This window comes from Camponotus vicinus, unplaced genomic scaffold (genome assembly GCF_025532165.1).
Source record: "Camponotus vicinus isolate PSW18456_S1 unplaced genomic scaffold, iyCamVici1.0 SCAF_4, whole genome shotgun sequence".
Lineage (NCBI taxonomy): Eukaryota > Metazoa > Arthropoda > Insecta > Hymenoptera > Formicidae > Camponotus > Camponotus vicinus.
This window is the reverse complement of record NW_028141976.1, coordinates 1,251,765-1,274,568: the sequence shown is the minus strand read 5'-3', so window position 1 is coordinate 1,274,568 and position 22,804 is coordinate 1,251,765. Positions and strand designations below refer to the sequence as shown.

The 22,804-nt window shown below is 40.9% G+C and overlaps 3 protein-coding genes across 6 annotated transcripts in view; all 3 read right to left on the bottom strand.

Annotated features, from left to right (window-relative positions):
- LOC145970132 (uncharacterized) overlaps positions 1-22,267 on the bottom strand; it is a 29,498-nt gene extending 7,231 nt beyond the window's left edge. The window contains exons 1-3 of one of the 3 annotated variants that reach the window (XM_083096620.1): positions 21,790-22,267; positions 20,585-20,683; positions 1,275-1,329 (exon numbers count right to left, since the gene is read on the bottom strand). In XM_083096620.1, the coding sequence (XP_082952746.1) occupies positions 1,275-1,329; positions 20,585-20,637 (108 nt within the window). In that variant the 5' untranslated portion in view covers positions 20,638-20,683; positions 21,790-22,267. The remainder of the gene's footprint in view (positions 1-1,274; positions 1,330-20,584; positions 20,684-21,789) is intronic. The other 2 variants (XM_083096619.1, XM_083096618.1) reach the window with 2 other exon arrangements.
- On the bottom strand, positions 2,447-4,086 carry LOC145970278 (uncharacterized). 2 transcript variants are annotated; one of them, XM_083096877.1, is made up of 3 exons: positions 3,049-4,086; positions 2,710-2,971; positions 2,447-2,633 (listed from the first exon to the last, which is right to left on the bottom strand). In XM_083096877.1, the coding sequence occupies exons 1-2, from the start codon at positions 3,139-3,141 to the stop codon at positions 2,711-2,713; spliced, it is 354 nt and encodes a 117-aa protein (XP_082953003.1). In that variant the 5' UTR covers positions 3,142-4,086; the 3' UTR covers positions 2,447-2,633; position 2,710. The 2 variants fall into 2 exon arrangements, with proteins under 2 accessions (XP_082953003.1, XP_082953002.1); XM_083096876.1 differs by having other exon boundaries at positions 2,447-2,971.
- On the bottom strand, positions 12,515-15,031 carry LOC145970234 (uncharacterized). Its single transcript, XM_083096801.1, has 2 exons — positions 14,263-15,031; positions 12,515-14,190 (listed from the first exon to the last, which is right to left on the bottom strand). The coding sequence occupies exons 1-2, from the start codon at positions 14,955-14,957 to the stop codon at positions 12,588-12,590; spliced, it is 2,298 nt and encodes a 765-aa protein (XP_082952927.1). The 5' UTR covers positions 14,958-15,031; the 3' UTR covers positions 12,515-12,587.
- Positions 22,268-22,804: the final 537 nt, after the last annotated feature.

The window sequence follows — 22,804 nt, the reverse complement described above, 5'->3', positions numbered from 1 at the left end:
GTTATGTTGAAACGCGACACGCGACGTAATTAAAATTACATTATTCTTGCGATTGACTTAAATCTTGCATCGTGAATGCAATAATTTCGAAAACGTAATAACGTACAACACATGCTTTTTAAAATAATAATTATTTATTATAATTAGAAATAGTTATTATTTATAATAAATAATTAATTTTTTAAGTATGTCATTATACGTTTCATGTTTTCTACCGCATTCGCAATGCGAAGGTTTTAGCCGATCGTTCGTCTTATCTCGCGTCAATCACGCGCCACGCGCAAGTCGTTTGTTAGATGTCGCGTGTCGCGTTTCTGGCAACATAACTCTTGTGGTCGCGCAGTCTCCGCGGTCCGTCGCTTCGCGTCGAGTCATGTGCTGTTTGCATTCGCGTTTCTTTGAAAGTAATTTTTGGTATCGATAAATCAATAGTGAGTGAATAAACAGTAAACGCATCGTTATCGTGTAATCTGTATTGTGTCAATCGAGTGTGAGACTAATAATCGAAAAAATTTCGATGTGTCGCGCATCTCTAGCAATCATAACCGTGCAGCAGATAACAACAATACATAGCATGAAGATTCGCTACGCTGCTACAAGGTGAGTGAGCAAGTGAGTAAGCAGGTGAGTGAGTGAGTGAGTGACCGAGAGAGTGTGAGTGAGAGACTGAATGAGAGAGTGTATGAGTGTTGCGTAAAAGAGAGAAAGAGAGCGAGAAAAAAAGTGCGTGCGTGTGTATGAATGTCTGTCCCTCCTACCCTCCCTCTCTCTCTCTTTCTCTCTCTCTCTCTTACGCACACACTCCGCCATACACACATCGCGTGTAGCAATCAGCTGATTGCAACGTCGGACGGCCGGCGATCCGGAACAACTTTTCATTATTAAAATAACGTTATTTTAAGGAACACGTATTTCTGACGTAATTCTAAGACATTTTCTTCTTTACCAAAATTTTATTTAAAGCATAATTTTATGTTATAAGATAAAATAGTTAGCGACTCATGCGGTGATAATCACCCGTCGGGCGGTCAGCTGCGCCCGCGCTCGCGGCACGCCGCGCCGCTCCTGCCTGCCTTCTGTACCCGACGCGTGATTTACTAACTATTTTTGCTCATAATTCAAAAACTACGCTTCAAATCAAATTTTGGTAAAGGAAAAATTGTCTTAGAATGGTGTCAGGAATACGTCATTTTAAAGACATAACGTTTTTCAGGATCGCCCTGTATAAATTTTCAATATAATTATAATTTACAATTAAAATTAACAAAATATACCTCGTCTAACTCTGGTGGCAAACAATTCACATATATTCTATACTCTGCATCCGGCCTGAATAAAAAAATATTTATAAAAATTAATAAAAAGTACAATATACAAGCATAAAAAATATATAAAAGATATGTACGATATAAATTAAATACATATTGTGCAAATGTTACATAAAAATTATTTTAAGATTATAAAAAGTATAAATGTGATGAAAATTACATATATATATGAACATAAATTTAACATTACGAGTAGTAAGACTATGAGGTTTCTAACGCAGGGGCTCCGAGGGGGGGTGAGGGGCGAGGGGGAACTGCGGGGGGGTGACGTCACGGGGGGGGTGATGACGTCACGGGGGGGTGTGACGTCACGTGCGGGGGATGATGACGTCACGCGGAGATGATGACGTCACGCGGGGGATGATGACGTCACGCGGAGATGATGACGTCACGCGGGGATGATGACGTCACGCGATGGATGAGGGGGTCCGCGCGGGTAGGGGGGATCCGCGGCGCGAGCGATGGACGAGGGGGTCCACGCGGGTAGGGGGGATCCGCGGCGCGAGCGATGGACGAGGGGGTCCGCGCGGGTAGGGGGGATCCGCGGAAAGAAGACGGTGGTGTGAGAAGAATAGCGCTACGTGTGGGAAAAGGATAGCGTAAAGTGTGTGAAGAGGACAGTGCGACAAGGATGACACGTGACATCATCAACGTGTGACAAGGATGGCGTCAACGTGGGACAAGGATGATGCATTATAAGATGCCACATAGGTGGGAGCAGGACGACGCAAAGGTAAGTGAGTGATAGCGACGAGCTTGTGAATGAGAGAGAACGATAATAGCGCGAAGAGAACGCATACGAAAGAGAACTATAATATCGCGAGAACAACGTGTGCGAGAGAGAACGATAATAGCTAAGATAACGCGTGCGAGCGAGAACGAAGTTATCGCGAGACTTACAACTAACGCGAGACTTATTGTTAGAACGATAGCGCGTACGAAAGAGAGAGAGAGAACGATATCGCTATACTTACAACTAGCGCAAGAGAGACGCAAAGGATGGGAACGCAAGGAGAGGCGCGTAAATAAATACATTTCTTTTCAATACTAAATATAACATTTATTTTAAAATGTGTGCGTGTATTATACAATTTGTGTGTGTGTGTGTGTGTGTGTGTGTGTGTGTGTGTGTGTCTAATAAAATAATAATAATATAAAATTTAAAAATTTAAAAAATATAATAATAATAAGAATAGTAATATAATAATATAAAATTTAAAATTTAAAAAATATAATAATAATAAGAATAGTAATATAATAATAAAATAAAAATATAAAAATATAAAATACATGGGGAGGCCGCTCCTGCAACAGAAAAAGAGACATGTCATTAGCTTTATTTTAATAATTAATAATAAAAATTATAAAAAAATAGATATACCTTAGCCCCCTGGGGCTACTAAGTCCTCCCACTCCTCCTCTTCTTCCCAATCTTCCTCTTCTTGGACCCATATCTCTTCTTCTATTTCTTCGTAGGGCTCTTCCCCGAAGAGCCGCCGCAGATCAAATATATCTCCATCTAGGCCCTCCGGGGTGTCGCCCCACACGTCTCCAAAATTCTCCCTCCCGGCCCGGCGCACCGCCCGCACCCACTGGCGGTGCTCTATGTTCATGAAGCCCGGTATGCGGACTTCATCCTGGAACTACATAAAAAGTATAATTAATATAAATACAAAATTTTTTACACTTTTTCACAAAATAATCACAAAACACTACTTACGTTCCACGTGAAAGTCATGTTGAGTGCTACGATACATAATATGTCCATCAATTTCGTCTTCCAGTCCTTGTACAATGATGCAAGATGATCCATTGTTTTTTAAACTTTTACACACTTCTTACTCGCGCACTTCTAAACTCTTTCTGATGAGAGAACGAGGTCTCGGCACGAGATTTTATAGCAGAGATGCGGCATTATCACCATATCAAAAACGCGTCGTAAGACAAAAGTATATGCGGTCCCATGCAACTCTCAGCGTGGTATATAATATAATATTAATATTATCATATCGCTACTTTGTGAGGAGACAACGAGGTCTCGACACGAAACTTTAGAATAGGGACATATCATTATCGCTTTACCAAAAACGCGTCGTAAGACAAAAGTATGCATGATATAATATAACATTATAATGTGTCAACCCTGCTCGAACGGTCATCGAACGCAAACGAACGCTCGTCGAACGGTCATCGAACGGAAACGAACGACTGTCGAACGCAAACGAACGGTCATCGAACGGAAATGAACGGTCGTCGAACGGTAATTGAACGGTCATCGAACGCAAACGAACGCTCGTCGAACGGAATTGAACGGTCATCGAACGCCCGTCGAACGGAAACGAACGCTCGTTGAACGGTCGTCGAACGGTAATTGAACGATCATCGAACGGAAATGAACAGTCATCGAACGGAATTGAACGGTAATCGAACGGAATTGAACGGTAATTGAACACCCGTCGAACGGAAACGAACGCCCGTCGAACGGTAATCGAACGGAAACGAACGGTAATCGAACGGAATTGAACGGTAATTGAACGCCCGTCGAACGGAAACGAATGCCCGTTGAACGGTAATCGAACGGAAACAAACGCTCGTCGAACGGTAATTGAACGGTAATCGAACGGAAACGAACGCCCGTCGAACGGAAACAAACGCTCGTCGAACGGGAATGAACGCTCGTCGAACGGTCATCGAACGTAAAACTATATTCAATTATCAAATATTTAAATGTTTTATCATGTACCACAATGTAGTATCGAAATACAATATCTGTGGCAGCTGTGTCGCGTACGGAAACACGATACTGCACACGTACATAGATAGAGATGAGGAAAGAAAGGAGAGAATAAGAAAGACGATAAAAATATATTGCATCATCAATTTATTATAAATATGGATTCGATGAATCATGATGTTTCAACCACCAATTATAAATCTTAAATACATTTTCTAAAGCGCAATTTTTTACATGATTTTCACAACGTACAGTATTCTTAACATCTAACTTATTTAAAGAAGCTACATCCTCATAATCTGCATCCAAAGTTTCGATAATCACATCGTTTCTTGCATCATTGTCCAGTATATCGGCTAGCCATTGCCGTTTTTCATGCCCTTTAACGTACACGAGAGGTGACGCATCATCATCCTCCCCCGTTGCACCCATCACCGCTGTCGTAATTAAACGTTTCGATTTCCAATATGAAACGTGTCCATCATTCCACGATAATCCATGGTGATTTTTCATCAACCATAAAACCTGACATCTCTCAGATTTTGTGAGCATGTGCCATGGTTCGGGACATGTAAAAATATAATGAGAAAGTACGGATCCCTTTCTCAGAACAGCAGCTTCCTTCACGACAAAATTTTTCCCAACGATAAATCCTTGTAGATCCACAAACGTTGGCACAGCCATGATGACAAGATCCGATCGCAGACTGATGTCGATCGTCAAACATCTCAATCTTTTATATTTTTTCATATGCAATGGAGGGGATATTTGCTGACTTATGTAATTTTGCGGACTACATTGGTCAATGGATTATATTCGACAACCCGATCGTGCAAGATGAGACAGTAGGCGGTAGTATTCGCCGGTATATTTTCCCTGCATTCAAACTCTATTCTCACGTCCACGGTAACAGTTTTGACAGACTCGTTTTGTCGCGAGCAATCAATGACCGCGAGAGGACCGCAATGTAGAAACTTTGAAATGGTTAATAGCGTTGCATTATCATCGCATCCATAATAAGATTTGCGAAAACGAGAGTACATGTTGAATAGAACGGCGAATCTATTTTTTTCAAAATCTAAATTTAAATCATCATAGGGATAAAATTCCGAGTTTAAATAGAGTTTAACGTTGGTTAATTTGCAATCATCGAATAATGTAACATCTTGTGACACTGAATTCTTTTTACCAGTTTGCAATGCAAAGATCACGTATCGTGGTTTCTCTAGCTGGGAGGCGGCTTTCACGGTCCATGAATGCTTAGTCGTGCTATGCAGCAGAGGAAATTCGTATAGATCCCAAGATCTGAAACTCATATTCAAGTATCGTCCGCTTTCCAACATTCGCAACATCGACAATTTATTAATCTCGTTCAATATTACATGAGGCATACGCCACTGTATCTTGAGTAATTCAATCTCTGCCTCCGACGATGGGTGTCCGAATAGACAATTATTATCGTTGCGCGAACGTATCAAAATCAATTCGTGACGAGCGTTAATCACAACGCGTTTATAATCTTCACAAAATCCTAGCAGAATGTTGAGCGGTACGCAATAGTTGAAATAATTTTTGTCACCATTGTACGTCAAATCCCACGCAGCGTTCTTCAAGTTTATACTTTTCTGGTGCGTTAGAGAGACATAATTTTTGAGCGTCGAAGTTATTCCAACATTTCTGTTGCGATCAATCTCTACTCCGTCGAGTTCGTATCGAAGCTCATCAAACATGAATGCGACGCAATTGTTTCCCAATACAACCTTCATTTCGTCATTCGCTTTACGCACATTAAACCTTCCCTCGATGTAAAGAAAGCTTTCACACGGTAACGTGTACAAATCCTGATGTTGTATAGGTATTCGTATCTCGTCGCTGTATCCAAGCGTCGTATTGGCGTACGGATTGTATGTATGAGTCTCAATCTTGACGATGCGATCGTCAAAGACTGGTTCACCTCCGATATTCAAAATATCAATCATTCTTTTCGTACGATGAATCCCAATGATTTTAAAAATTCACGATTCAACGTGCTCAGCTTCTTCTTAATGGCTATCTTATTATTGTCACCCGATACCGCAATAGTATTGTCCCTCGTAAAAGTATTGTCTCTCACGTGCTCCGTTTCGTTCAGCACGAGCATACTATGTTTGTCGCCGCCGTATATGCAATCTTACGGTAATTTCCTCTCCTCGAAAATCGAGCAATCGACCTCTTTGATCCACAATACGTATCGTTAAATCCGTAATGCTCCGTACGATGATCGGCAGGTAAATGATCTGTGCCGGCGTTTCCGATATCTTATATCCTGGTGGTACGCTCGGTGAAAATTCATGTATTGTGTGTACGCGCATGCCATTGCTGTACGCACCAGTAGTCATGTTACATTCTATACGAATAATATTTACGTTTATAATATTAACTGGTTCGTCTGATTCGTACCACTCGCGAGGTTGCAATATACGATTCGATGAGAATCCAAGCAAGGATCCTACATTGTTGGGTTTGGTAAAGTTTATTCTGTAGGCACATTTGATTTCGCTCTTTAGCGTGCTATGATTGGCGCGGAGCGCTATTGGATATTCCTCATCATAATCGTTTTCAACATCTCTGGAAAGGTGTTCATCTTGCAAAATTGCACGTTTGAGATAGTCATTTATAGCGTGCAATTCGTACGATCCTTCGGGAATCGTAATTTCCTTGTCGTCGTTGCCAAAGTAAAATTTATTATTCGAAAAATTTACGTTTGGAATCGTATGATAAGTTTCAAAATCCGTTAATCCAAGCTCGTAATCGGCATCAGTCAAATCTATAGCGGGAAAATAGCTTACAGCGAGAACGCTGCTTCTGCCAGTCAACGTAAGTGTCAGTGACATGTCGAACGAATACTGAGTCGTGACGATGGATTGTCAGGCTTTAAATTGATCGTCGACTGTTTGAAGAAATTTTAAACACAACTGTCCACAGATGCTCTGATTGTAACTTTGATAAGATGCATAATTGTATTCAATTTTCACTCGTCCGAAATATCGCACAAGTTCCTTGAGTGGTCGAAGGTTTCCAAAACTGTCGAAATATACGACACGATCTCCCCTCTTTGCGTACGCTACCCAATGAGTACCGGGACCATCAACGTCATCCAAATTGACGATACCGCTCTCGTTTCGTCGTACACCGCTTATTGGTAAATTATTGCGCATGAAAACACCTCTAAAGAACGGTATGTGCATACGTTTCGCCAATTGTTCCAATTGCACGTTAGTTGTCGCACCAGTAGGCATTTTTAATGTTTTTTCGACGTTTTTTTTTTTCTTAGACTTTGTTGAGAATCCCTGTCCACGCTTGTACGGAGCGAGATAAAGTCCGCGACCTTCCATAGCGCGATTGTGACGCTGCAACTCTTCCAGCTGACGTTGCGCCGCCTTGCTATCGTTTACCGCCTTTGCGATTCCCGCCGCACCGCCGGCCAAAGAACCGACAACTCCCAACAACGGTAAAAGTGATAAAATACCACCGCGTTTCGCTACTGGAAGTATTCGTTTTTTCCTCCTCTTTGTCGTCGATGGCTTTTTCATCCCCATGCCGAGTTTTGTCTTTGCCTTCATTGCCGCCCAAACAGTCGTAGCGGCTGCTCTTTCGCCAAGAGTCGAATCCCTCGCGGTAATGCGTTCTCGCGCTCTTGCAGCTAGTATGCGATCCGCGACGTGTCGTTGACCGAGGTCGTTGCTTCGCGAGTAAGCAATGTCGTGCTCGCGACAAGCGGTGTCCAATGGATTGATGCCTCGATCGCCTCTAGCCAATCGTTTCTCTAATCGAGTTCCCGGGCCGCAAAACTGATAACCGGGAATATGTAATTCAATGGGAAGAGCGTTTATCGCACGATTTAAGAGACCGCTACCTCTTACGATTCTCGCTGACATTCGTAGCAATTTTTTATTAACGGTGGTGGACCGTCGATGTGTGTTCGCATCCACGGCTGATTGTAATGTCGCATGCACGAACGATATTGTCGAACCTCCGAATCAGCCTTTATATATTCTGGAAGCTTGTCCCACAATCGTTCCACGTAATCACCAAAATTTTGTAGTAAAACAATCTTTGGGATATACTGCAGTTGTTCGGCGGTAAGCCGGAAAATGTCTCTTTCATCCGACAGAAGGAGAAACATTTTGATACTGAACGGTTTCGAGTTGAGACACCTCTATAAATAGGTCTCCCCCCTCGTGATCATTCGCAAAATTGATTCGAAAGAGAAAACATGCGGTTCGTGCGACAAGCGCGGATAATCAAAGTATCAAATTTCAACGATAGACTAATATCGGAGAAAAAAGTACGCAAGCATGGAAACATGCTACCGACTACTATACGCGGTATCGTTTGCGGCCCTTCAAACTGCGGTAAGACAAACGTGTTGATTAGTTTGATAGAAAGTCCGTACGGTGTACGTTTCGAGAACGCGTACGTATACTCGAAATCGCTTCAACAACCGAAATATAGATACTTGGAAAATTTATTAGCACCTATAGACGAAATTGGCTATTTCACATTCTCTAATAACAGCGATGTCATTCCACCGAGCGAGGCGCTTCCGAATTCCATCTTTATCTTTGATGACGTGGCATGTGACAAGCAAGATACGATAAGAGAATACTTTGCAATGGGTCGACACTCGAGCGTTGACTGTTTCTATCTTTGTCAAACGTATGCCAAGATACCTAAGCATCTTATACGCGACAATGCGAATCTTTTGATTTTATTTAAACAAGACGGCACAAACTTGAAACATGTATACAACGATCATGTAAATACCGACATGTCTTACGACGATTTCCACACATTGTGTCAGAAATGTTGGCAACGCAAATATGGCTTCGTAGTCATTGATAAAGACAGCACGTTGATCAATGGACGATATAGAAGAGGATTTAATGATTTCGCGATACCGTAAAGCGATCAGTCGTCATCGACACATTGATCAAGCATCATGAACGACAATCGTGAAAAGATTGCGATAGAGATTGCAAAAATGAGCGAATCAATTCGCAAAAAATATCGCGCTTTGAAAACTGGTAAAATGGAGGAAGACGTTGCATTGGAAAGACAATTTAAGCCAATTACCGAACCTTTAAAACAGCTTATCGAAAATACTGCGGAATCTGATGCGCCGAAAATTGAACCATTGAGTTTAACGTTTGGAGAGAAGCACGAGGAAAAAATAAAAGAGTCGAAGCAAGGAATAAAGCGAGCACGGATAAATATGCCGATAAACGATTCGCCGATATATTCGACACCGAATCGATCGAAACGAAGGAAACAATTTTCTAATATGGCTACTGTTTCTACTCCGATAAAAGTACAACCGCGTCAAACAATACCATCCCCGTCCGTCGAAGAAATTTATGAGACCACGCCCGATTCGTTTGTAACATCGGTCCGACATGAATTAGAAACGTCCGAAGGTCAGAAAACGTTCCGAGATCATTTTGGTCCATTAGCGCAAAAATATATAGGAGCTATCATGAGTGTTGATAAAAATAAGAGTATGGATTACGTCTACGGTGTTAAATTTACCAGCGAAGGAATGATGCTCGGTGATAAACGTTTCGATGTGGACATGGAAGATAATATAATTATCGATGGAATAAAATATACGGGATCCGAAGGTATCTACGATTTGATTTTTAGAAAATTTCCCAATCATAAAAAATACACTCAAGACGATTTGTATAAATATCAAAGTATATTAAAAGCAACAAATGCGCATAAACGTGACAACAAAGTTAATAATCCTATTAAAAGTAACAAAGGATACAAGTACAAATATATAATTGCACCATTATTCCCCGATAGAAAGGTGGGAAGAGGTATAGACGCGCCGCACACCATGACGCTAAGCGACAACATGATCGATTACGTGCATTGGAACGATCCCAACGAATTGGTAGATCGTTTGCGATTGCTGGACGCCTCGCGTCGAGCCGGCAACAATGCTCACGACAATGAAATCTTGTCAATTATCGAAGAACTTCGCGAGGCTGGCATTATTATAAATTAAACTATGCGTCAACGATACATGTCATTCCGTCAAAGTTCTCGGTACCGAAATGTCGATTAATAAATTTGGATTATCGCTCGGAACGTCGAATAATTTGTACTATCAATGGAATGGATTATTGAGAAATTACGTTCGCGATAACGCTCTCTGCCAGACTACTACCGGCTTTGACGCAAGGTCGCGCAAGATTCAACGTGTAGCGCAACCGGAAACTGATACTGACGCTGTCAACAAACGATATGTGGATAAACTTTTGAGAGATCGACAGGGAGAAATTGAGCAAAAAATTATCACGCTTGAAACACACGTGCAGGCGCTACGAATAATGATGGGCGAGATAAAGAATGTGCTGAGATATGCAACATCTGACTCGACACAGTAAACGAGACATACTAATATCGCAATATTAATTATGCCTCGATCAAACGTGCGAAAGAAGATAAACACCTCCGAAAAGCGACAACTTGTCGAGGAACTACATGCTCCGGCGAGAAGAAATTTTCCACGAAGACGCGTCATTGTACGCGGATACGACGATCTGTGGCAGGCGGACGTGGTCGACATGCGTTCGTATTCTCGACTCAACAAGGGTCATAAATACATACTCACAGTTATCGATGTGTTGAGCAAGTATGCGTGGGCCGTACCGCTCAAGAGCAAGAGCGGAAACGAAATGTCCGAAACGATCGCAAAGATTATTGGAGACGATAAAAGGTGTCCGAAAAATTTTCAAACCGACAGAGGAAAAGAATTTTACAACGCGAGTGTGCAGAAACTCATGAAGAAACACAACATTAATCATTACTCGACGTATTCCATTATGAAAGCCTCGGTCGTGGAACGATTCAACCGTACTTTGAAAAACAATATGTGGAAAATGTTTACGCTCAACGGAAATTACAAATGGATCGACGAGTTATCTCGACTCGTTGCAGAGTACAATACGCGAAAACATCGCACCATCGGTATGAGACCTGCCGACGTCACTCCAGCGATCGCCGAAAAACTTTTAAATACGGTGTATAGCAACGTAAAAATTGCGGCTCTGACAAAATTTAAAGTAGGCGATTCGGTACGCGTAAGCAAATACAAGACCATCTTTGAAAAAGGTTTCACACCTAATTGGACGACCGAAGTTTTTAAGATTGTCGAGGTGCAGAAAACTAATCCCGCGACATTCATACTCCAAGATTCGCGTGGAGATCCCGTCGCTGGAGGATTCTACGAATACGAATTACAACGCGTCGCTAATCCCGACGTATATCTCGTGGAAAAAATTTTGCGGGAAAAGGGTGATGACGTATACGTGAAATGGTTGGGAATGGATAAATCATACAACTCTTGGATACATAAAAATAGTGTATTATAAATATTTATTAAAATAATATACATATAAACTATATAAATAATTTAATATATAAATATTTAATAATATAAAAATATATAAAGTGTATTAAATATAAAAATATATACATGGTTATGTACAAAATATACAATTAATAATAAATAAAATATACATTTATTTACAATGGTATTCTATAATGTCCCCACGGTAACGTATCGGTGGTTTCGGGTACGATATACCGCTTATCGTCGTACGGACTCAGAGCAATTTTCGTCTCGCAGATCGTGTATACTTGGTGCAGTTTAGATCGTATACACGACTGCTGACGCGTCATTTCAATTTCTTCTTTCAAACACCGCATGTAGTCGTCAAACGTTATCGTTCTCGCGACAACGTTACTCTTGACACCTTTAACTTTCTTCGTGTCCTTTTTTCCATTCACTCGTAACGCGTACATCTTTGCTCTGAGCCCGACGAATTCGGTCATTATGGTACCGTTGTTTTCGTCCTTCATCAGGCCCGGTACCTTTTTATTTACAAGCGGTATACCGTACACGTTATCCACTGCATAATCGCTCGTGTCGAATCTGATGATATCGCGCTTCATATTCTCATACACATCCGCGCACTCAATGTGATATATGAGACTATCCGTATCGGTGTACATTACCTGGCATTTGTCGCGATACATTGGCGTCATATACTCGTGATGAAACTCGTACAAACATGTCTTGGATATGTCGAGTATGCACATACCCACGTAAATCGGTTTGTAGAATTTCACCTCGAGTTTGCGCAATTCCACAGCGATTAAGTTTTCTGAAAAAACGCTTCTGCTGTGGAAATTTGGTTTCGCGATCATTGCCTCTGCGCCATACCGACCATCCCACTTTGTTAACAATTTAACATCGACACGATTGCGCACATTTTCCATCGTTTTACCAAACACTGCATTGTTCATTAATTTATATAAATTTTTTTCGAAATCATTTTTAGCCAATGTTCTAAAATGTGTATTTAATTCTATATAATTTCGAAGCCACGGAGATTGTGAAAACTGTAAAATTCGATGTATTTTTGTTACGCGAAGACCGTGACGCGTACACTGCTGCAGGTTGCGATAGTGTATCACGTAACGCTTCTTATCGTATAGCGTTGCAAGCAGTTAAATTCCCGCTTGCCAGGTGGTTTGTCGCGTGTCGGGCAAAACGGCAGGTCAGTGTGCGCATCGTGAAGATGTTGCGGGTACTCGAGGTCCACTTCGAGGACATAGCCTGTAGGCGAATCTAGCGTGATGGATGATACATCAAAATTGGTCACATCGTCGACCCATTGAAAATTGGCGTAAGGCAACGGTTGACACATTGCCCATCCGTACAAATTATTTATATCAAAGTACATCAAGTACGATGATGGTTTCGATGGATCGTACGACTCCATGTACTTGTTATTAGCGCGAGCGTATCTACCCGAACATTGACTCAGACCGCCGCGTATACCACGTTCGATGAACATAAGCATGTCGATGTCAGTAAGCAGCTCGAACGTGATCTTGGTATGTTTCAACATGGCGTCCCACGTGTATCCGGGGAGAGTATAGTAATACGCGGGGTCGAGTCCGTAACTTTCGATACATTTATCTCGAAAGTTTTCGAAAATGTCGGCTAATAACAAGACATCAATTTTAAGATATAAATCGCTATATTCGCCTAGCGTTCGAATGGAGAATCGCATCCAGATGTTCTCGGCGTGCGCGTAATCGCTCTCGGATACAGTATCACCGGTCAAGGAACTGTAAAACGATTCGCGCGGTGGTAAACACGTATCTTGCAACCTCTCTACAGAGTCGATGTATTCGTACGGAAATACACCTTTTCGCGTTAACAAATTGAAATTTTCTGTTGATAAATTTTGAAATTCTGATTTTAAAATTTTGAGTTTATCTTTGTCCAAAAACGATGCCAATTTGTCGAGACTCGATGCGAGAAATTTGAATGAATCGATGAAACGTAATTTTACATGATTTTTTGATTCTTCATCCATACAAACATCTTTTGTAAACGAAATATATTTCTCTTTTGTTATCGGAAGTAACTCGATTTTCCCTTCGAACGATGTGGCTATTTCCTCGATAATGAAATGTGAATCATAACCGGATAAATTGTGAAAAACTATGGGAATACAAAAAGATTCTTTATAATTTAAATTGCAATTTGAGTGTGCTGGACCTCTGTACCGCCCGGTCAGATGGCAATGATCGCGAACGCGTGTATCGTCTTGCACGAACGGTTTTTCGCATATATGACATTGAGTGGCGCTATGGAATTTCTCCCACTCTTCGGACGTCAAATTTACCATGGGGACATTTGTTTTTAAAATATTTTTTACACGTAACGCTAAATTTTTGAGATCTGCGGCGAACCATGCTATACAATCGGCGCTACGACGCGAATGATATGCCGATAAAGATTCGTCGTATGAACAATGTACATAATAAGCTAAACTAAATACTTGGTGATGTTGATATGCGTTTTTCTCTTCTTCCGTCTTGGCCAGAACGCATTCCAGGTCGGCGTAGACCACAAATGGAAGCCGCTCCTTCCGATTAAAGTTGTTGAACGATAACCACTTGTCCTTATCGCTCGGCAATCGGACAGCACAATCATTCATCTTTCCACAGTCGACCGTATGCGACTGCAACTTGGTGTCCGAATTAAAATAATGCAGGCATCTGTAAAAGAAAATTTTTTTAGATTTATATACAATTTGCTACATAACTTATAATTATTCAAATTAAACTTACCGATCGCAGATATATTTTGGATTCTTGTGTTTGCTCAATTGTGAGCTCACGAGCCGGGATAAATTCTTAATCCATGCAAAATGTCCGACGCTGTTGTCGTCTTCAATGTAAAGCAAGTTGATATGCTTGTCCTGCTTCTGCTGCGAAAGACGCATCGGGACAATGCTGTTCTTGTCTTCGATGTTGTACACATTTATAGAAATGTTATTGGCAAGTTCAAAATTTTTTATTTGGTTCACAGTCACTGGAAACTCAATGTTCTGGAGATTCAGCACTGTCGTGTAATGCGGGTACGATGATTCCCGATTCGTGTCTCTTTCGGCGGGGTATAGGGCGGCGACCACTGCCCACGCGAAACACGCATTGTCTTTAGATTGTACATTAATCACCGCTCTTTTCAACATAATCTCCCGCGGTAATTTGATGTGACACCCCGCACGCATAGGATTATACTTATTTATATTTACAGTTAAATTTAGTATTCGCGACAAAGCCCACCCGCTGTCGCGTTCCTGAAACTCTTCCAGAGACGCTAGGGTGGGTTCGATAACACGTCGTTCGTACCACTCGCGTAAATCGGATGTGCGAAAGAGTTCATAGTTTCGCGTATTGATACTTTTGTTGGCGTGTTTATCCCCAGCCACGAATTCACCGTTAAATATAGTGTTCACTTTCACATTACAGTGTTTTTTCATAACGTCCTGCACATGTTCTATCACTATGTCTTTGGCGTCATCGAGAAATTGACGAGGTTCAATGTGATTATAGTTTATCACCGCACCAGTCGATACGCGACTCTCGAACGCCGTATCAAGTCTATTTTGACGCGCGCTACATCCGGCACCCGCGTGTACGAAACGTCCACGTACCGAATTTTTCAACCCTTCGAGGCGCGCGATCCGAGCAATCAGCGATTGTCGATTTCCGATCGATAATCGCGGTCGCTTGATGCGACTTTGCTCTTCCAACGACTCGATGTATTGGTCGCATCGTTGTTCCCACACAATGTAATCTTCCAGCGAATCAATCAATGTGGATTGCTCTCGCAAATTTTGTTCCTCCATATTGTAACACACTTGCGAAATGCGCTTCCCAATGATAGTTCCGGATGTACTTTAGCAAAATTACTGGCGGGGTGTGCCTCTTGATCATGATTTATATACTGTCTCGTGCATATCATCGAACATTCTAGAATGATTTCATCTTAAAAAATTCCCCGGAGTAGCGTCTGCAATTTAACCTTGATAATTTCGCGTTTTGTCACGTACATTTGAAAAATCTGATGTGGTTGCATCGGGAGCAGCCGTAAAACGGCGCTTGATTTTAACACATTTAGCTAAATCTTTGTCTAGGGGTGATGTGCGTTTTAACCTTGGCGGTTAATCTTTGTTCCGATGCACATCTTAACCTTGAAAATTTCGCGTTTTGTCACGTACATTTGAAAAATCTGACGTGATTGCATCAGGAGCAGCCGTACATCGACGCTCGATTTTAGCGCATTCAGCTAAATCTTTGTTCTGATGCGCAATTTAACCTTGAAAATTTTACGTTTTGTCACGTACATTTGAAAAAATCTGACGTGGTTGCGTCGGGAGCAGCCGTACATCGGCGCATGATTTTAGCACATTCAGCTAAATCTTTGTCTAGGGGTGATGTGTGTTTTAACCTTAACGGCATGATTTATATACTGTCTCATGCATATCATCGAACATTCTAGAATGATTTCATCTTAAAAAAATTCCCGGAGTAACGTTTGCAATTTAACCTTGATAATTTCGCGTTTTGTCACATACATTTGAAAAATCTAACGTGGTTGCGTCGGGAGCAGCCGTACACCGGCGCTCGATTTTAGCGAATTCAGCTAAATCTTTGTTCTAGGGATGATGATGTCATCGCCGCCGTATATCGGCGCGACAAAATTTTAGAGGAAATTAAAATGTCGTGTCAGCAATAATCCCCTCTACATCGCAATTTGCGATACTATTTGAATTGATATTAATTCTAATACGATCAGTATTGCATCAATCGCGCGTGTGAAAGGTTCACTGAAGAAATCAACATGAATTTTTACGTTCCGATTCGAAACGGTGAAACTCCACCGTGTAAGAAGCAAAAATGTGACACGTAAGTTTCGATCTTTAAATATTTAATTATTTAATTTTTTTTTTTAAATATTGATCTAATTTATATATTTTTATAGCATTCAGCCTCGTCGTGCGACTCGCATACTTGGAAGAAGATACGCTCTAACCCCAACGTCGTACAAGTATTTGGACATTGGAATAAGCGTTGGAGCTGTGTCGTACGTGGAACTGATTCTCGGTGATAATCGAGGCAATCAAATAGTGTTACCTTTTTCAACGTGGAATTTGTTGTTGCAGAAGCAAGCAGACATTGAACAATTTCTACAATCGACTGCTCTCGCATTAAGGATTGGAGATTTATCGATCGAAATGTATCAATCGAAAATTGTAAAACTCACATTATGTGACAATTCTTTGTACATGAAACCACCGACATTATTAAATTTATTTAATTTTGAAAATTGTATCGATCATATGCATAATTGGTTATGCGAGAATACGTATCTCGTAAATGAAAAATTTAAACAATTTGAAACTGTTTTACGACGTAACAATATTACTACTGTATGCGATGCTGTAAAAACGATACGTAATAGTGACGTCTTTAACAGCGAATCATTAATCGATTGCGAATTATTAACATGTGCTGTAAATGATATTCTTTACGATGCGTGCAATAAATAATTATTTTTATTCCATCTATGATTTTAATTCTTTCCTTCCATACGAATAAGAATAGTTATACTTTTCTCAACACGCTCCGCTAAAGATGTAGAGAAATGCTGAGGTAGATGAGACGTGATGCTCTAGTTGGAATGAGACAAAAGATATTAAAAGATATATAATGAAGAGGAGCCTGCGACATTAGAATATTATTTCTTTCGTTGTTCTTTGCGTTTCGTTAGTCTTGTGTTACGTTAGTGCAATGGCTGAAGAAGAGATTATTATCATCGATGACGAAGATGTTATTATCATCGACGAGGATATTGAAGAGGTTGTTATCGTTGAAGATGGCAACCAAATGGATGTTGATAATCTAGACGAATCAGACGAGGATGGCTCTGAGGAAGAATCCGAGGAAGAAATACCACCTTTAGTGGATTCAGATTATGCCAGTGATAATGATGAAGAATTAAGACTGAAAAAGTATAAACATTTAAACGCGATGGAAATAAATAATTTGGATATTACCATAAAAATGTGTCGCATCAAATATTATTATTATGATGTGGAAGAAGGAACTAAGTATTGTTCAGACTGTTTTCTGAGATTGGCATCATCGTTTCGAAACGTATACTCCGTCAGGAAACACAAAACGGATTATTGTGCTCTATTATTAGGCAGTTATTGCAAAGAGTGCAGGAAAAATTTGCATCAAATAATATCATGCAATATGTGTCCCATTTGCACAAATTAAAATAAATGGATAATATTGTAAGTAACTTTCAATTTATATTACATCAAAAGTTCTAAAATAAATTATTAAAAACTATTCAAATGTCTTTTTCTGTTCCAGGAGCGGCTCCACTCAGCCCGGCACATCGACCCCTTAGCATTCTAGGAGCGGCCTCCTCCTTAGCCCGGCACACTCCCCCCAAATATATTATTCTTATTATTTTATTATTATATTATTATTATTTTTTTTTTTAAATTTTTAAATTTTATATTATTATTATTTTATTAGACACACACACACACACACACACACACACAAATTGTATAATACACGCACACATTTTAAAATAAATGTTATATTTAGTATTGAAAAGAAATGTATTTATTTACGCGCCTCTCCTTGCGTTCCCATCCTTTGCGTCTCTCTTGCGCTAGTTGTAAGTATAGCGATATCGTTCTCTCTCTCTCTTTCCTACGCGCTATCGTTCTAACAATAAGTCTCGCGTTAGTTGTAAGTCTCGCGATATCTTCGTTCTCGCTCGCACGCGTTATCTTAGCTATTATCGTTCTCTCTCGCACACGTTGTTCTCGCGATATTATAGTTCTCTTTCGTATGCGTTCTCTTCGCGCTATTATCGTTCTCTCTCATTCGCAAGCTCGTCGCTATCACTCACTTACCTTTGCGTCGTCCTGCTCCCACCTATGTGGCATCTTATAATGCATCATCCTTGTCCCACGTTGACGCCATCCTTGTCACACGTTGATGATGTCACGTGTCATCCTTGTCGCACTGTCCTCTTCACACGCTTTACGCTATCCTTTTCCCACACGTAGCGCTATTCTTCTCACACCACCGTCTTCTTTCCGCGGATCCCCCCTACCCGCGCGGACCCCCTCGTCCATCGCTCGCGCCGCGGATCCCCCCTATCCGCGTGGACCCCCTCGTCCATCGCTCGCGCCGCGGATCCCCCCTACCCGCGCGGACCCCCTCATCCATCGCGTGACGTCATCATCCCCGCGTGACGTCATCATCTCCGCGTGACGTCATCATCCCCCGCGTGACGTCATCATCTCCGCGTGACGTCATCATCCCCCGCACGTGACGTCATCATCCCCGCGTGACGTCATCATCCCCCGCACGTGACGTCACACCCCCCGTGACGTCATCACCCCCCGTGACGCCCCCCTCGCGTGACGTCATCACCCCCCCGTGACGCCCCCCCCCGCAGTTCCCCCTCGCCCCTCACCCCCCCTCGGAGCCCCTGCGTTAGAAACCTCATAGTCTTACTACTACGATTTAAAGATTCCTAAAGTCGCATATATAAAATGTAAAAAATCATATATTCCATAAATATCTGTAAAATTAATATTCTTTCCGATTTTACAACACACAATATTTTGCAAGCAATAACATTTAACTTTCCCAGTCAGCAAAGTCTGTTCAAACAGATTTTGTCAATTTCTGCTACAAATTTTTATCGACAGTAAGATTGCAGATTGTATAAAAAATTTGTTATATCAAATAATGATAACAGAATGTCAGCAGAAATGTTACAAAACCTGCTGACATAATTTGATAGCAGAAACTGAACAGGATTTGTTTAAAATTATCATAGCAGATTGGTGGCAGAAATTGAGCAAGATCTGCGCAACACAGTTTGATATCAGATTGGTTGCAGAAACCGAGCAGGATTTGCGCAATGAAATTTGATATCAAATTCTCGGCAGATATCGAGTAGAGCCTGCTGATATAACTGACGGCAGATTGATGGCAGAAATTGAACAGGATCTGTGCGACGCAATTTGACAACAGATTGTCGGCAGAAACCGAGCAGGATCTGCGCAATGAAATTTGATGTCAAATTATCGGCAAAAATCGAGTAAAGCCTGCAGATATAACTGACGGCAAATTGATAGCAGAAATTTAACAGGATCTGTGAGGCGCAATTTGATAGCAAATTGATAACAAAAATCGAGCAGGATCTGCGCACACAATCTCTGATAGCAGATTGACGGCAGAAACGGAACAGAGTTTGCATGATTCGATAGTTCCTTCACTTACCGTTACGTGAGCTGTACTTTCTCGTAATCTAATTTCTGTCAGAAATATATATAAAGTCACGAATATGAATAAAAGACTAAAAATATAGTAATTACCATTTTAATTTCTATCACTTTAATTTCTGATATCTGATACAAGCAGATGAGATTCAGAATATTAAACTGATTGGAATCAATATGATAAATGGTAAATTATTCATGTACTGCCTATTTGAGGCATAAAGCAAGAATTTAATTCTAAATAAATTACATCTCCAGTTTTACAAGTTACATTTACTTTTATCATTTACTTTATTATTAATTTAATTTAATTTAATTAGTCCTTCGCTATATATGAGATATAACTACGATATAACATATATTACATTAACATATATTACGATATAACATATGACATATATGTCATTTTAGAAGAAAATTGTAATTAACTTGCCGATAATATTCTTATTTAGCACTTGTAATAATCAATTTTGTTGCATTTATATAATATTAATAAAAGTAAGCGCAAATCTTGTGCAGTTTCTGCTGTCAATTTGCCATCAGGTTGCATGCGCAGATTCTGCTCGATTTCTGCTGGCAATCTAACATCAAATTGCATCGCGCAGATCCTGCTCGGTTTCTGCCGACAGTTTGTTGACAGGTTATGTTTTACAGACTCTGTCACCAAAACAAAAGCTTAATGCGGACACAGATGGCTATGGTTCTGGTGTGGGATTTTGATCGAATTTGCTGCCAATCTGCTGCCAACCTGCTAACATTTTGCTTACTGGGTTTGTTCTTACCTATCAAAAATCTGCTCTTGCTCGGCATCCATATCGGCATCATAATTCGTCATATCGTCTATCTTTTATCTCTTGTGAACGGTTGCAAAATCGTTCCGCCTTAAAAAAATCGAAATCGCGTCGAAGAGATTAACTTTCTTTGTTCGCTCACGTTACTGAGAACGTTACTGAACGATACCGGCGACCTGTGTGAAGTTAGCCCCGCACTTTTTGAATAAAAGTTAGTTAATTTTAAAAAATCGATATTTCGGAAACTATAATAGTTAGAGGCATGCGGTTTGCGCGAGAATACTTGTCTTATCGAATGCAACTCAGAACTCTAGCATTTACGGCCAGAACTCGTGATTTTCCAAAATTTTCATAAAAGTTGGTTAATTTTAAAAAATCGATATTTCGGAAACTATAAGAGATAGGAACATGCGGTTTGCGCGAGAATACTTGTCTTATCGAATGCAACTCAGAACTCTAGCATTTACGGCCAGAACTCGTGATTTTCCAAAATTTTCATAAAAGTTGGTTAATTTTAAAAAATCGATATTTCGGAAACTATAAGAGATAGGAACATGCGGTTTGCGCGAGAATACTTGTCTTATCGAATGCAACTCAGAACTCTAGCATTTACGGCCAGAACTCGTGATTTTCCAAAATTTTCATAAAAGTTGGTTAATTTTAAAAAATCAATATTTCGGAAACTATAATAGTTAGAGGCATGCGGTTTGCGCGAGAATACTTGGCTTATCGAATGCAACTCAGAACTCTAACATTTACGGCCAGAACTCGTGAGTTGTTTTTTCAACTAAAGTATGTTTTTTCAACTAAAAACGGCAGAACTCTTTCAAAAAAGTATCAGGAACTCCGTAACTATTCAAAAGAGTATCAGAACTGTGCTCAGAACTATTTGATCTCGATGTGTCGAAATTCGTGAAGTTGGCACCCCCATTTTTCAAAATCGAATTTCATTATCATAACGGGCAGAACTATTTTTAAAAGTGATCAAGAACTTTTTCTTTTGTTCTAAATAACTCAGAACTCTTAACAGAACTATTGTATCGTGACATAGGGGTGCCAACTTTTGCAAACACAGTATAAATAAATTTTTAGATGGAAAGAAATGTTTAAAACCAGTTGCGAGAACTATGATAAAACTTCAGTTACATTGTGACCGGACCGAGTATGTAAACGCCTGTAAAGGGTGTCACACTCACCAGAACGCAGGTTGCGACGAGTTCTGCGACGGTCGCCAGTTGCTTTGACCTCAATAAGCAACAAGGTCCAGGATCGCAATCCTCCGGGGGCAGTCGTCCTTCCAGCAGGAGGTACTTTCCGCTCGCGCCGGTCCACGCAGAAGTCCCTTGGGAGTCTCCTCGTCCTCTGGCAGTTCCTGGTCGACGCTCTGGGATCGCCAGGGTCAACTTTGATACGCCGGGAAAATTGTGGAGAGGAGAACAGGAATGTTCACGCACACACAATATGACACAGAATTAACTGTTATAAAGTCCTTTAATTTTATATGCGCGATACACAATGTCTTATGAGCTACCGTTAACCCATACTCAGCACTTTCTCGCACTCTGGTAGCCTTGGTCTCGACGCGTAATTTAATCTCGCGAACAGGTTATTTGACGACTATTCTTATTACCTTTACCGGTTGGAAATTCGTCGCGCACTCAGCTCTCAAGCCCTCGCGTCCTCGCCTTTTATCCTCTCGGTCTTCAGTAGGCGCCCCACCATCGGCCGTCCGGCCAATGTTTCGTCGTTGCTGCTTCGCGGCTTTATTTTATTTCTTCGTTTTTCGCGTTTTGTCGCGTCGAGTTGTACTTCTCGGTAATTTTCTTCGTATCCTGACGTTTCGTCTTCGGATTCTTCGCTCGTCTTACTGTCGTCATTGTCCGACGGCGGACGGCTTTCATCGGTTTCCGATCCTCTAACACTTTTATTCGCGTCGGTTTCGGTCTCGCTCTCGGTTGCCCGATCGTTCTCTTCGGCTTCGCTCGAGGAGTCTTTGTTATTCCGTATCGCGTTTAATTATTTACGCTTTCTTTGTCGGTGTTTCGCAGATCTCGATTTTTTATAAACGACGCTTGGCTTCGTATCGCTTTCGCTTGTCGACGCTGTGTCTTTGTCTCTGCGAGTTTTCGGCTTTGCTTTTTTCTCGATGCTGTCTTTCTTCTTGATGGCGTTTATCGCCTTTCCTCCTTTCTTGCCACGATCGTTCTTCTT

What these genes read in the sequence shown, in the direction of transcription:
- LOC145970278 (XM_083096876.1), bottom strand. Translation starts at nt 3,141, where the DNA reads ATGGATCATCTTGCATCATTGTACAAGGACTGGAAGACGAAATTGATG. An exon ending in ACATGACTTTCACGTGGAAC is followed by an intron (nt 2,972 to 3,048) that starts GTAAGTAGTGTT and finishes CTTTTTATGTAG; the next exon opens with TTCCAGGATGAAGTCCGCAT.
- LOC145970234 (XM_083096801.1), bottom strand. Translation starts at nt 14,957, where the DNA reads ATGAAAAAACACTGTAATGTGAAAGTGAACACTATATTTAACGGTGAA. An exon ending in CCAAAATATATCTGCGATCG is followed by an intron (nt 14,191 to 14,262) that starts GTAAGTTTAATT and finishes TTTCTTTTACAG; the next exon opens with ATGCCTGCATTATTTTAATT.